This window comes from Eschrichtius robustus, chromosome 4 (assembly GCF_028021215.1).
Source record: "Eschrichtius robustus isolate mEscRob2 chromosome 4, mEscRob2.pri, whole genome shotgun sequence".
Lineage (NCBI taxonomy): Eukaryota > Metazoa > Chordata > Mammalia > Artiodactyla > Eschrichtiidae > Eschrichtius > Eschrichtius robustus.
In genome coordinates this window covers 104,758,066-104,772,899 of record NC_090827.1, presented here as the reverse complement: position 1 = coordinate 104,772,899, position 14,834 = coordinate 104,758,066, and the positions used below count along the sequence as shown (strand labels likewise).

At 37.5% G+C, this 14,834-nt stretch overlaps 1 protein-coding gene across 2 annotated transcripts in view; it reads right to left on the bottom strand.

Moving 5' to 3' along the window:
• Positions 1–274: 274 nt before the first annotated feature.
• KCNIP4 (potassium voltage-gated channel interacting protein 4) overlaps positions 275–14,834 on the bottom strand; it is a 443,407-nt gene continuing 428,847 nt past the window's right edge. For both annotated transcript variants that reach the window (XM_068543160.1, XM_068543159.1), the window contains exons 5-8: positions 4,923–5,030; positions 2,911–3,015; positions 2,204–2,266; positions 275–678 (exon numbers count right to left, since the gene is read on the bottom strand). In XM_068543160.1, the coding sequence (XP_068399261.1) occupies positions 631–678; positions 2,204–2,266; positions 2,911–3,015; positions 4,923–5,030 (324 nt within the window). In that variant the 3' untranslated portion in view covers positions 275–630. The remainder of the gene's footprint in view (positions 679–2,203; positions 2,267–2,910; positions 3,016–4,922; positions 5,031–14,834) is intronic.

The following is a 14,834-nucleotide window of genomic DNA, read 5'->3' as shown; positions in this document are numbered from 1 at the left end:
ATTAAATAAGCTTTATTAGGCATATGCTGACATCTGGTGATAAACTGACTTGTTTCATGTTATAAAAAAATGCCAGGTAAATGAATGTCTTTAACAGAAGGAAGCAAATCCAGAGAAACTGGGACTATGTGTTTGTTTGTTTTTTTCCAATTGTAGTAATCTTGTTTACTTAAAGTATAAATGGAATTACAGCATACAAACGTGAAAACTAATATCTGGAAATTAAGTGCAGATGCCAGTATTTCAGAAAACCATTTAAAATCCTGGGGCTGAATACATACAAATGAATAGCAAAAAACACAGATATTTTAAAATCACCGATACTGTGAAAGCCTCAATAATCCCATGGCTAAAGAATCAATAAAACTATATGCCAGATCCTATTACTTTTGAATATTCACAGGGTATGAAATGACTTAGAACATCCCATGAACTCAGTGGCATTATGAAAAGGATGCAAATTTATAAATGGAAAACTCAAATCTTTTGGGGATTGCTTTATATTAAAACAAAGCTTGTTTGCATAATATGCCTCAGTGTAAAGCTGAGCAATCTATGCTAAAAGTGGTAGCTCCAACTTTGTGTGATAGAATCGTTCACATTTGTCTGATTGAGGACATATTCGACAAGTTAGATCACATTTTCAAAGAGCTGCATGGAGCGCATGATGTTTTCGTCCTGCAAGGGAGAAAACGTGGAATTAAGTTCACCGTATCTGCAAAGGAAAGTGCACTGTTTGGCCTCTAAGTACTGCCACCCTCCACCAACGCCTATGCCAAATGTTCAGATACTAGGGGTCTGCAAATGTAAATACTCTTCTACCCATTTTCCACACAGGTAAGTATGGAGAGCCCATTTTATGTTTTGTTGAGTCTACTAGGCTTTAAACAATTTATTTAACTCTGACTTGATGTTACGAGGGGATATTTCTCAAATTATTAATAGAATGCCAGCATGGAAACTGGAGAGGCGCAGAGCATAATCAAAGTGAGCAAGGCAAACTGTGGCATTTTAGGTAATCACCCGCCAAATCACAGAGACTTGTACACATGGAAGGATACAGAGTTTGTGTGTGAGCTAAGAGCCAGCTTCATGAAGATTGGAGGTTGGGGTTTAGGAGACAGGTTTGCAGTAATTACACCTCTCTTTCTGAGTCTGTTAGGGCTAAATCTGTGTGGCCTTTAGGAACCTTTAAAAATGAATGGTCTCTCAATGCCAGAGAAAGGATTGTTTGGGAGAAACCATTGCCCAGTGTCAGCAGTTTAGCATGTTCCTTAGAAACTTAGTGGGACAGACTTTGGGCAGGATAGGGGCACTTGGAGATTGTGACTGTTTATAGCAGTGGAAAATGATAGCAGAACTAATGATGACTTCCACTACTAGATGCCAAGTAACAATACCACCATTAAGTAGGTTGGTATCACCAAGTTCATTCAAAGACCGTCACATTGAAATGTGAGTTGAGAAAAAGGCAGGCATCAGGAAAGGGACAGTATATCAACTTGAAAATAATGAGAAAAACTAAAGCACCAGCAAACTTCTTTGTCTCCATAATTATTTTTTAAAATTCTTAATCGTGGTTCTACCCACACGTCAAGTCAAATAATTCTAGGTATGCTAATACTGGTCTGCCACCAGATGGTGGAGAACCACATGGACTTTTCCTCAGGGAGAATTTTCTGCTGTTTAATTTTGTGACTGAAGACCGTTACTGGTTCAGCCAAAGACATCTCTTGTCCACATACATTGAAGCAATGATGTTTCTCTTAGAAATCAGATACAAGTTTGGCCAGTGATACACTCTTGGCTGTATTGGAATTCTAAATCTACGGGGGATATGGTTGACAAGATACCTGTTATATGCTAGCTCTGGGGAAAGAACAATTCAAGTCTCACATATGTTTTATCCTCAGTGATGAATATTCTAAAGGATCTGAAGAGCAAAAACACACACGTGCAACCTTCATCTCTCCAGGGCTTCCCTCATAGCCTGCCTCGGGATAGACAATAAATGCTGATGAACTGAATGTGCAAATTGGTGATTGTTTTCAGAGTGGTAGGCCTATTCATCTCAGCTATGTAGAAGTGGTGATCTCAGGCATATGATCTTTACACTTTGCTCAGTTCATGGTGGCTGGCTGGCAGGACTAAGTTCAGCTGTTAAGGAAGCAAAAGGGATAGTTCCTTTACTGTCGTTACTTACTTTTTGGCAACTTTCGATGAATTCATCTATGGTAACGACTCCATCTTTATTTTTGTCCATTTTCTGTTCAGGAAGAAAAGAGTGAAAAAATTTGCTCAGACTTACCCCTTGACACCCTCACACTGAACAGAACAAGCTGAAGCTGATGAAAAGAAAGCCCAGCTGCTTATTTTATGGGGAGGAACTGCTTCAGAGCACAAACTAGTAGCTTCTTAGTGTTAAGAATCGTGGCTGACTGATTTTATGCTGTTGCCTTTTCAATAGAATGTGGTATAGATCTAGAGTCACTCTGTTCTAGTAAAATCCTACCCTCCAGCTACGACAGACTTCCAGCAACTTGCTGAAACTTTCAGAGCCTTGATTTTCTCATCTGTGAGATGGGGCTAATGAGGATTTATAAATAACCTCATAGGGGCTTGTGAGAAATGAATGAAGACAAACAAACACCCCAAAACATATGAGACATGGCAATTGCTTGGTGTTCTATCCAGGATATGGTGAGCGTTCAGTAAGTGGAGTTATCAATATTATGATAAATTCAAAACCAAAATTACTAAATTAGTATGATGGTAATTATTCTATAGTTTTGTCTCTTTCAGTAAAAATTATTTTCCTTTTACATTCTTTTGAATCATCATGATGCTTTGCAAACATCAGGAAATTTGCTCTTAATTTCACTTCCTCTCTGACTTCTATTGCATTCCTACCTGGAAAAATGTTTCAACGTGTTGTCTGGGAGCATCTTCTTTGAGGACAGGATATGTGCATTTACCCATCATATCATATATCGCTTTCATTATATCAAGCATTTCCTGAAAAGGAAAAGGCAGTCACATGAAGCCGCATGCAATGTGAAAATAAACCACTCCAAGAAGCTCTGACAGATTATTCCTACTCATTTTCAAATTTTTTATTTTTCTTTGATTCTTCATTAAATGTCTTGGTTGTCCCAGAGGAAAAGCCAATGGCCTTATGCCTTAAAAGCAGCAGAATCGGAATGTAAGAATCAAGTCGGATTTTGGTTTCAAAATGAATGAAATCCCCATATATCTAACATGATCAGGAAAGAAACATTCTGGTTTAATGTTTGGACGTCCGTAGACTTCAATTTGCTATCTTTGTTTTATTGAGTTATTATATATTTTGTATGTTGATTATCAATTTCTGTTTATTGAGAATAAAATAAACTCCACATCATGAGAATTATACTAAAACTGATAAGTCTCAAAGCTCTTAGGGTTTTCATTGTGTTTTTCCTACTATGGCTTTAACTAAAGTCACACATGTAGATTAGTCAAAATATGACCCTGGAAACACTTCGAAATTTTAATTTTTAAAATTAAAACAAAATCTAGTTTTTGATTTGTAATTTTCAATCTTAGTGAAAATAATATCTAGTTAACCTAGACATTCAGATTTATTGTTTACACTTGTTTTCTTCGTATCGAAGTTTCCACAGAAGAGTATGGATTAAGTCGATAATATGGATGTAATATATATTTACTTCTGAGAGTATTCAATTCCATTTTAAATGATAAAGCAGCTTATAGTTTGTAAATCATACGTGAAGCCCTTTAAGATGTTTTGAGCATAGAAGTTTGTTTGACATAGAATTCATGAGATGTGTTGGGTATAAATGGTAAGAACAGCATGTTTATGTTAAACATAGAAAGGGATAGAAAAGGATCAAAGGACCAAGAGATACCTAATATCCTGGAGGCACCTGAGTACTAAATGTTTATTGTGTACTAAATATACAAGAGGCACTAAGTATCCAGGAGATATGCTCGATATACCTGAATACTTAATACTCATGAAGTCTTAATTCGGCCACCCATTTGTGAGACCCATCTGGCCCCATGTGTCCTCTGATCAACAAATAAAACCCATGGCCATTGACCAGGTTAATTGTCACATTGTAACTGTGGTCAGGTGAACTTGTCCCTGTGTCTTCAGTAGAGCAAGTTGATGTCATTGGCCCAAGATACCTTCTATTTGAGGAGCCTAATCCTCAAAACTCAACTCGGGGGAAAGCTAGCGAGAGAAAGGACATATGGACACTGAACCACATCCAGGATTCAGGTAATGTGATCTTTCAACCCTACCTCCACTCCATCCTAAATTTGTTATCTTACCGCATCCCTCCCCCCTTGCTTCTTGCTGTGTTTTAAATTAATTTATTAAACCGTTTGATATGAGCATCTGAATTTGGTCTGTGAGGCTTCTTTTTTAGATAGCCCACCTGGGAGTTTATTTGGGGCTCCACTATCACATCAGGTCATTTCCCACACAGTACAGGTCACTACATAATCCACACGATTTTAAAATTGCATCTGTTTCCATATGGACCGCATTATATGATAGAAAAAAAGGTTACAGGCCAAATATTCTAACGTGTGGATATATTTTCTTCCTATTTGATTCCAACTTCTATCTTTATTCCATGTACGGTATTCATTAAAGTGCTATTAGGAAATCAGGATGTAATCCTTCTATGTTTTATGTAATCCTTCTATGTTTTATATTTACTTTGCAGATTAACCATAAACTATTTCTAGCATTCCAAATTTTTCATCAGAATATTTCCCCAGCACTACAGAAAATATTTTAGACTTCCTGAAAAAGTGATTCTAAAATAATAATTGCGATTGTTTAACATTTTGAAGTGAAAAAATGAAAATGGTCTGAAGGCTAGCTGTGTTGGTGAGGCATTTCTTACTTCTTTAGTGATGTAGCCATCTTTATTTATGTCATACAAATTAAATGCCCAGTTGAGTTTTTCTTGTACTGTCCCCCGGAGCAAAATGGAAAGACCCTTGATGAAATCCTAAAAAAAAAATAAAAATACAATTTGATATGACATTTCTAAAAAAAAAAAGTAAAACACAAACTCTAATAAAATTCTCTGTCAAATGATGGAAGCAAGGGTTACAACCCTCTGGATTTTGAACCATTTATTTAGCAAAATGGTCCATGTGTTCCTGATTATCTTTTTTTCTAGAGATTTTTTGTGGCCATAAACCACTCCTTAGGTTTAATATTCTTACTTTCTAATTGGAAACTGTGACTTAAATCTACTGTGGAACTGGAAATTGTGTTAGAACAGACACCCAAACAACAAGATGCATGTGTATAAGTGGTATTACTTTCCACTGCAAGTGCACACAATTCTTTTACTGAAAATAATCTAATAACATTGTAACTTTAAAAATACAAGCACAGGGCTTCCCTGGTGGTGCGGTTTCTGGCAAGGGCATCGGCTATGTGTTCGTCCAAGTAAATGGAAACCTCAGTCAGTATCACTGTTAGGCTGATATGATTGAACCACAGACAAACCAGATTAACTTGATCAAATTCATATATATTTGTTGTTCTGTAGGCAGGGTTAACATTACAATATGTGAATTCTGATCTCACATAGAACTGGCAATCTGTCGTTAGGTAGGAATGAAAGAGCAGAAGGTGTTACCAAGTCCAAGCTCGCTCTGCTCCCCTTAGGACAGGCCAGTAAATCTGGAGACGAGGTGTTGAGGCAAGGAATATGACTTTATTCGGAAAGCCGGCAGACCGAGAAGATGGCAGAATAGTGTCTCAGAAAGACCATCTTATCAGGGTCTGGATGCCAGTTTCTTTTGTAGAACAGAGAGGGGGAGGAGGTGAGGAAGTAAAGTAAAAAGGCCATAAGTCTTGCAAATAAGCTGGAATGGCCAGCCTCGGGGAGGGGATGTGTTAATTTCTTCTTTTCTTGCAGCGGTTCACAGGTGGACAGGGTCAGGATGCTTCCCTGAACAAAGGCACTTTGGTTTACCATTCAGGCAGGGGGGCAGTGTTCCCCAGGCAGGCCATTATGTATAGACAGTATCCTTTTAGTGAACAAAAGCAACGGGAAGCAAAGGCTAAAGTAAAAGAAACAGATCCAACACGTAGTCAGATTTTGTTCTTCCCTGTAACAAAGGGAAATGCAGAAGTGGCCTCTGGGTGACTTTGTATTCTCTCTCTACATTTTTACATTCCAACATTTTGTAATTGTTTTCCTGTCTTAATTTCTTTAAATGCTTTTTTTTTTTAAATGGGTGACATTCATGTAGTTCAAAATTTTTAAATATATAAGATTACTGATGAAAAGTATTCCTCCCATTCTTGGACCCTAGTCACCCTATTTCTTTCCCCTAGACAACTGGCATTAGTAGCTTCTTGTATTCACTTCCAAAGAATTTTTGTGCATATACAAGTGTAAGGCATATTTATTTACACAAATGATAGTCTAACAGGCTGTTCTGTACTTTATTTTATTTTTAACTTAGCAATAAATCTTGGAAATAATTCCAATCTTTTTCACTGTTGCATATGTATGAATGTATCGTAGTTTATTTAGCCAATCTCCCATTGATGAATATTTAAAGATTTCCAATCTTATTAAAAACAAAGCCACAAAGAGTGACCTTATGCATACATAACTTACATTTTGAACAATTATATCTGTAGGATGAGTTCCTAGAAGTGGAATTGCTGGGTCAAAGGATTTGAACATTGGTAAATTTTATAGTTATTTTCAAATTTCCCCCCAAATTTCCCTCTCAAAATCTGTATATGAGAATAGTATAGCTTGTCAATACTATATGCTATCAAATGTTTTACCTTTTTCAGTCTTAAAGGTTAATATTTCTTTCTCAGATTACTTAAAATTTGTATTTATTATGAATAAATTTGAGCATTTTTTCCAAATGTCTTGATTTATAGAAACTCTTCACATATTAGTGAAATTAGCCCTTGCCTGGGATATATCTTCAAGTATTGCTTCCCAATTTATCATTTCTTTCAATTTTTATTATGTTGATTTTTGTAAAGTAGGCATCTTTTTATTTTTATATTCTAGAATTTGTCAGCCTTTTACTTTATATTTTTTGGTTTCTGTCATATTGAAAAGACCTCTCCCATTCTGAAGTTATAAAAGGATACTCCCATGTTTTCGTTCTAGTACTTTTAAGGTTTACTTTTTTACATTTAAATCTTTATTCCATTTGGAATTTACCCAATGTTTTTAGGTAGCTGTCTGGTTTCACAATATTATCTGTTACCCACTGATTTGAGATGCAAGATTTATCATATCCTTAATTCTTTTATGGATTTATATTTCTGGAATTTATATTTTATTTCATAGTATATCTGTTTATTTAAGCACCTCTACTACATTGTTTTGGTTATTAAAACATTTTAGTAATTTTAATAGCTGTAAGGGCTATTTCCTCTTAATCCTTCTTTTTCAGCTATTCTCTTTCCATTTTTCCTTATTTAAATATTCCACCTGACCCCTATTGGTATGTTTATTGAGCTGAAGGTAAATTTACAGATCAACTTGGGCAGAACTGACAACTACATGTTGATGAGTCTTCCTATTCAGGACAATAAGAAACCTTTCCCTTGTCCAGATCATTTTTGTCATTGAGTATATTAGTTTCCTCTTGCTGCTGTAACAAATTACCGCAGATTTGGAGGATTAAAATAATACTTGTTTATTATCCTACAGATCTGGAAATCAAAAGTCTGAAATGGGTTTTACTGGGCTGAAATCAAGTTGGAGGCAGAGCTGCAGTCTCCCCAGTGGATCTAGGGATAGAATTTGTTCTCTTGCTTTTTTCAGCTTCTAGAGGCCACTTGCGTTGGTTGGCTTGTGGCCCCTTCCTCCATCTTCAAAACACAGTACTCCAACCTCCTGTTGTAGTATCTCCTCTTTGCTACCCTGATCTTCCTGCCTCCCTCTTACAGGGACCCTTGGGATTACATTGGGCCCATCCAGATAATCCAAGATGATCTCCCCATCTCAAGATCCTTAATCACACCTGCAAAAAACCTCCTTTACCATGAAAGGTAACACATCCTACGTCCGGACATTAAGTTGTGGACATTTTTGGTGGGTCTTTATTCAGCACACCAAACTCTAATACATTTTAGGACTTTTGTTTTTTCCAAGTTGTTTCACATTTCTTAGTCATATTTATTTCTAGGTATTTTAATCCTTCTGTTGCGGTTATAAAGGAGGCCATAAGAATTCCTTAGTAGGCAGAGAAAAGAAGAGACGCAGGCAACAAATCTTGAAAATAAGTTTCTCAGGAGGTAAGAGAGGTCAAGAGAAGAAAGCATTTCACTGGGAAAGGATGGTTCATCTTGATACCAATCTGCTGGGGAATGAAAAGAGCTTACTGAGTCAGCAACATGGAGGTTGCCAGTGACTAAAGGGACAAGTTTCAGTGGAGGGGAGGGAGCAAAGAGTGATAGAGACTGTTAGAAAATTCACCAGCCATGGCTGCATATGAAGACAGAGGGACAGGACTATATCTGAAGAGGAGAACAGGATCACAGAAGAGACTTTTGAAGATGAGCACTTTGAACACTGAAGGGACGAATCTAAAAAGAGGAAAATACTAAAGATGTGTGTATGTGTGAGAGAGAGAGAGAGACAGAGACAGAGACAGAAATGGACTACTCCTGCGATGGTGGGAGACATGGAGATGGTCTGCCCTGGGAAGGGAGGAGGCACATTTCCTCAGCTAATACAGAAGGAAGAAGGAGAACACCATGCAGATGCCCACAGCTGAGACGAGGTGGGAAGATGAACGAGTCCTCATCTGAGACCTTTAATGGGTGTTGTCTGCTTGGGAGTGAAGGACATGGTGGAAAGGATAAGAACTGAAGGTTTGAGGAGAGAGAAGGAGGCAGCTCTGCTCCTGGGCAATAAGGTGATTTGTGCAAATTACAGGAAGCTGCAGCTCCCTCAAAATATTTTTCTGCCATCTGCTGGAAAATGGTTGTAATATATTTAAACCTGTAGTATATAATATACTGTAATTAAGAGGTAATGACCCTCCTTGGAGTTGTGTAGTATACAACTTGCAAACTATATAAGCTTTGGCTTTTTTTGGAAGGTATAAAATAGTCACTGCAGAGCATGGGAAGGTAGGCTTACCGGAGAAAGATTGCTGGACAATTCTGAAAAGCCAGATGAGGTGGATGGTTATCAATATAATCCTTACCTGTCACTTCAAATCACAAAGTAATAGTTATATGCCTTTAGCTGAAAAGAGAGGCTGGACACAACATCCATGAAGACATGCTTAGAGCATTGGTTTTCAAATTGTAGCTTGCTGCAGAATCACCTGGAGGGCTTGCTGAAACAGCTTGCTGGGTCCCACGCCAGAGTTTCTGATTCATTAGGTCTGGGGTGTGGCCCAAGAATTTACATTTCTAATCAATTCCAAGGAGACGCTGATACTGCTGGTCCAGGGATCACACTTCGAGAACCACTGGCCTGCCAGAATCATCACTGGCACTGGCCCCATCACCAAGCAGAACAGGCCAGAGCAACAATGAGAGATTTAAAGTCATGTGTGGACTTTTGTTGTTTGCCTCCCTAGTTGGCCCCTACTTCCGTTTGGTGCTCCATCCAATTCTGTGGAAGCGCACTCCATCTGTGGCTCTAGTGATGGAGCCATGCCCTTGGCAAAATCAGGAAGCACGTTTTATTCCTTTGGTCAAGGCAATTGGATCTGTGGTTGGCCTGCAACTGAACCCAGTCTACATGAGTGATTTTCAGGACTTCTGCTAGGAAGGGGTATGACAGAGATGCTTTTTCTTTCCTGCCTGGGGAGAAATCAAGCCTGGAGCTCAGGAGCTGCTGGCATCTTCTTGTAACCACGAGGGAGCCCACCCTTAGGTTGCAGCCAGACCTATCTCTGGACTTCTTACTCTTATGAGCCAATACAGTTATATTGTTTTTGTTAGTGTATGATTTTCTATTATTTGTGAACAAAAGTACCCTGATTCACAAGCTGACATCTAATTCCCATCTTTCTCTTAAATACTATGTATCCTGAAACTGCATACATTGAAAGATAGCTATGAACCTTGAACACCCCTCTCTCTTTTAATATACCATCTTGCAGGATGATATCAATAAACAGTTATTTCAGAACAGGAAATAACTATTTGTGCAAAAGGAAAATGAAAGACTCAAGGTATCTTTTACTATTCTTGCTCCATGCTTTTCTGAATGGTAATTGAAATCTGTCGAGCAGGAGTTACAAGGCTAAAAAAAAATCAAACAACTCTCAAGAGTACTTTTCACAATCACCTTACTTTTGTCTGTGAAAGGTTACATCTGTTTCCTAATGTACAAAAATGATAGATGGGGATTGGTACTGAATTGTGGTTTCTAATATCTTAGGATAAAGGCAATAGAAGGAAAAAGGCATAGAGATATGACCCTATAATAACCTAGTCTTGTTCTATAGTTAGCTCTATTTATCGACCAAACCTTTAATTGGTGCCTTAGTGCTGGTTACATACATTCTGCCCACCATTCCCACACTAGGAGCTGTATCAAAGACCCAGCCTTGAGAGAGCATGTGTTATTGAGACCATCTAGATGGTATACATGACTGGACCCAGGTAAGGCCTGGAAAGTCATACATGTGTTTAGTATATTTCTTACTTTATGCTTGCTTTTACATTTTTAGGAAAAGTTTTAAAGTTGTTTATCTTCTCTGATATGACTTCCCTTGACTGGAGTTAAACTTCCATAGTGGTTGAAGGATGCAATTTCAGGTACTGCCTAAAGTTTGCATTTGTTTGGAACTAATAAAAGATATCAACATGTCTAAAAAATAAAAATGTATATTTCCCAAGATTTGTAGCCTAATTTTATCAGGTGAAAGAGATAAAATACTTACCTTGATTGATATACAATTCTAGTTAGGTAATTTAATATCTTAAAAGATGAAAACAGCCACATTAAGTTAGAGGAAAGTGGTTTGATCTCCCTGAAGGCCATTAAAAATTAAATAAGTTTTAAACAAAAATCACAAATATAAATATATAATAAATGTATATGTAAATATTATGCTTGATTTATGTAAAAAATACAGAAAACTATAGAAGAAAATTGCAATCACACATAATCCTATCACCTGTTCACATTGAATATTCCCACTCTTTTTTAATGCATACTTTGGCATATACTTATAGTACAAGCCATATATTATATATAAAATTCTGTTTATTTCACTTAAATTACAAGCATTTTCCAATATCACTGACGATTCACTGTGACATCATTTAAATAACTACAAAGTAGGTTTAACCGTATGAAATTGACCATATTTTTTATCATATTTGCCAAGAATTTCATATGGTAGTTTCATATGGTCTAATCTAATAATACTAGCACAATGAATTTTGGACGCTTTGGACCCCAAACCACAATAAGAATTACAATTTAAATGACAACCTAGTACTTAAGCAAGCACACATACATACACACACACACACAAAATCATACACCAGAAACTAAAGTTATTAGTCTATTTCCATTTCTCTTCTATTAATTTTTTAGTACTCTTGTCATTAATGTCTAAATCAATTTTACCACCTGCTAATCATTGCAATCTCGAGTGTGAAACACTGCTTTGTCTTATGAATATATTGTAATTTATTTAACCATTCTTTCTTATTGGTATATATGTGTATTAATTTAAATTTTTCTTTATTGTACATGATGCTATAGTAAATATTTTTCTCCAACTATTTCCCATCATTCTGACTTACTTCCTAAGGAAAGATGTGGAATTCCTGGGTTAAAGGGCTCTGGGAACACTGAAATTTATTAGTAGTAATGAGGACAGTTTATCGATAAGTGTGCGGGGCTTGGTATTAGGCAATTTCTGTGCATTACTTTATGTCAGCCTCACACAACCATAGCGAATAGGTATTGTCGTCCTTATATTAAAGATGGAGGCTCAGAGAAAATACATGCCTGAGGCAAGGGATGCAGCCAGTGAGAATTAGAGCTGGAAACTGAACCCAGAACTCTGACTCAAAGCCCAGGCTCTCATTTTGTCTAGAACTGAAGCAATGGGCTGTGGTTACACAGAAAAGTATGATATAAAAATATTCTACATCTCTTTTTTCTGACACTACAGGACATAACTGTAGGGTGATATGAAACTGACTCACAGTGATTGCAATTTTACTAATAACATTTGTAGAACATTTGGAGGTACCAGGAATTCATAATTCTTGCCATGAAATGATGTGCATAAATGAATTAGAAAATGGCCTTAGCTTTTAAAAAGGGAAAGTGAGTCAGTATGTGAATACATGTGTGACTAGGAACAGGATAAGAAGATAAGATCAGCTGAAGAAGAATCCCAACAGTTAGATGCCCAGGAAACAGAAAAAAAGAGAGCAAGAGAGAGAGAGACAAAAACAGAGAGAAATTGATATCACTTCTCTGAGACTGACCAGTTGTTATACAGGATCACTAACATTACTGAGCATATTAATTGTGCCAGACCATTTTCTAAACTCTTTAGATTCATCATTTAATCTGACAACAAGCTTGTGAGGTGTCTGTCCTTATTATTTCCATTTTACATTGAGGAAATTCAAGCACAGAGAGATTGAGGAACCTGCCCCAGGTATCCCAGCTAGAAGTGGTAGAGATTGGATTGAGCAGTCTGACTCACAAGCGTGTGCTCTTTCAGATGAGAAGAGATTTCTGGCACCTCCTTGGAGATTGGAGTGGTAAAAGAGGAGACTGAAAAATTCTAGGACCAGGTCAGAAAAAATAGCAGATGAGGCTGGGGCATCTTGTGGTGCCCAAAAGTAAGGAACGAGCAAAGAAAGAAACAAAACAAAACAAAACAAAACAAAAAAATAAACAACCACAATGATGGGGCCATGTTGAAGCCAACTGAAAGAGCTTCCAGTGGCCCAGCTGGAACAATTTAAGCAAAAAGATAAGATATTGAACTATAACTCAAGTATAAAATATATGTCCGTTAGTCCACACTGATATGAATCACTGGTGGAATACATTCATAAATGGAGGAGAAGAGAAAAATCCTTCTCTTCTTTGGAAGAGAAGAATTCCAAATAAACTCTATGTATACTCTACCCTTACGGAGATGGAGCATAAGTCCCAGTCTGTAAGTGTGATGTGTGCACAACTTCCTTCCAAAGAGGATGCTTTGGAAAGAGGGATAAAAGAGCAACTTTACAGTAAAGAAATTACCAGCACTGCTTCAACCAGGTGATCAAGATTTACATCAAACGGTCATAAATCATGTTGAGGGCTTCCCTGGTGGCGCAGTGGTTGAGAGTCTGCCTGCCAATGCAGGGCACACGGGTTCGGGCCCTGGTCTGGGAAGATCCCACATGTCGCGGAGCAACTAAGCCCGTGAGCCACAACTACTGAGCCTGCGCGTCTGGAGCCTGTGCTCTGCAACAAGAGAGGCCGCGATAGTGAGAGGCCCACGCACCGCAGTGAAGAGTGGCCCCCGCTCGCCGCAGCTAGAGAAAGCCCTCGCACAGAAATGAAGACCTGACACAGCCATAAATAAATATAAATAAATAAATAAATAAATAAATAAATAAATAAATAAATAAATAAATTTAAAAAAAATCACGTTGATACTATGGACTCTTGTTACGTAATAAAAAAACGGCACCTTACCTCTGTGGTCTTCCTCCTCAAAACACATATCCCTATTCCAAGCATGAGAAAAAACATCAAACAAATCCCACCTGAGGGACATTATGCAACACACCTGACCAAAACTCCACAAAACTGTCAAGGTTGTCAAAACAAGGACAATTTGAGAAACTGTCACAGCCAAAAGGAGCTTAAGGAGACATGGTGAGTGAATGTAATGTAAGATCCTACATAGAATTCTGGAACAGAAAAAAGGCTTTCAGTAAAAACTAAGAAAATTGGAATAAAGCATGGACTTTAGTTAATAATAGTGTATCACCATTAGTTCATTAATTATAACAAGTTTACCATATTAATGCATGATGTGAATAACAGGAAACCGGGTGCGAGGTGTATGGGAACTCTCTGTACTATCTTTGCAGTTTTTCTGTAAATGTAAAACTGGTCTAAAATAAAAAGTTTATTTAACAGATGATTTTAAAAAAGAGGGACCTGATCTTCAGACTGTTGAAGCAGATAGAGATATTTATTGGATGCTTTTTCTCTTATCTCTCTTGTAATAATCTTCTGTACCCCAACTTTCATTAAACATTTCAGTGTATGATAAGAGGGATTCAAAGAACTTGCCCTTGGGGGGCCACAGGAATGTGGGCAAGGGCAGCCATGGCTGGAGGAGCTGGATACCCCATAGCAAGACTATAAGGAGGGAGCAGGCCAGAAGGACAGGGTGACAAGCAAAAGCTAGGACACATGCAGCACGGCCACAATCCTTGGGAATCAACAGAAATGCATGGGCGAGGCCCACGTTAAAGAACCTTTATGGCAAGAATTGTTGGATTCTACAAAAATTAGTCATGAAAATGGGGGAATGTCAGCTCCATAAAGACAAAAATTTGTGTCTTTTGTTCACTGTTGTATCCCCAGCACCTTGAAAATATACATATGTATGTGTATACATATGTATGTGTATATATATATATATATATATATATATATTTTTTTTTTTTTTTTTTTTTTTTTTTGCCGCCCCGTGCCGCATATGGGATCTTAGTTCCCAGACCAGGGATCGAAACCGCACCTCTGCAGTGGAAGTGCGTTGTCTTAACCACTGGCCCGCCAGGGAAGTCCAAAAGATATTTGTTA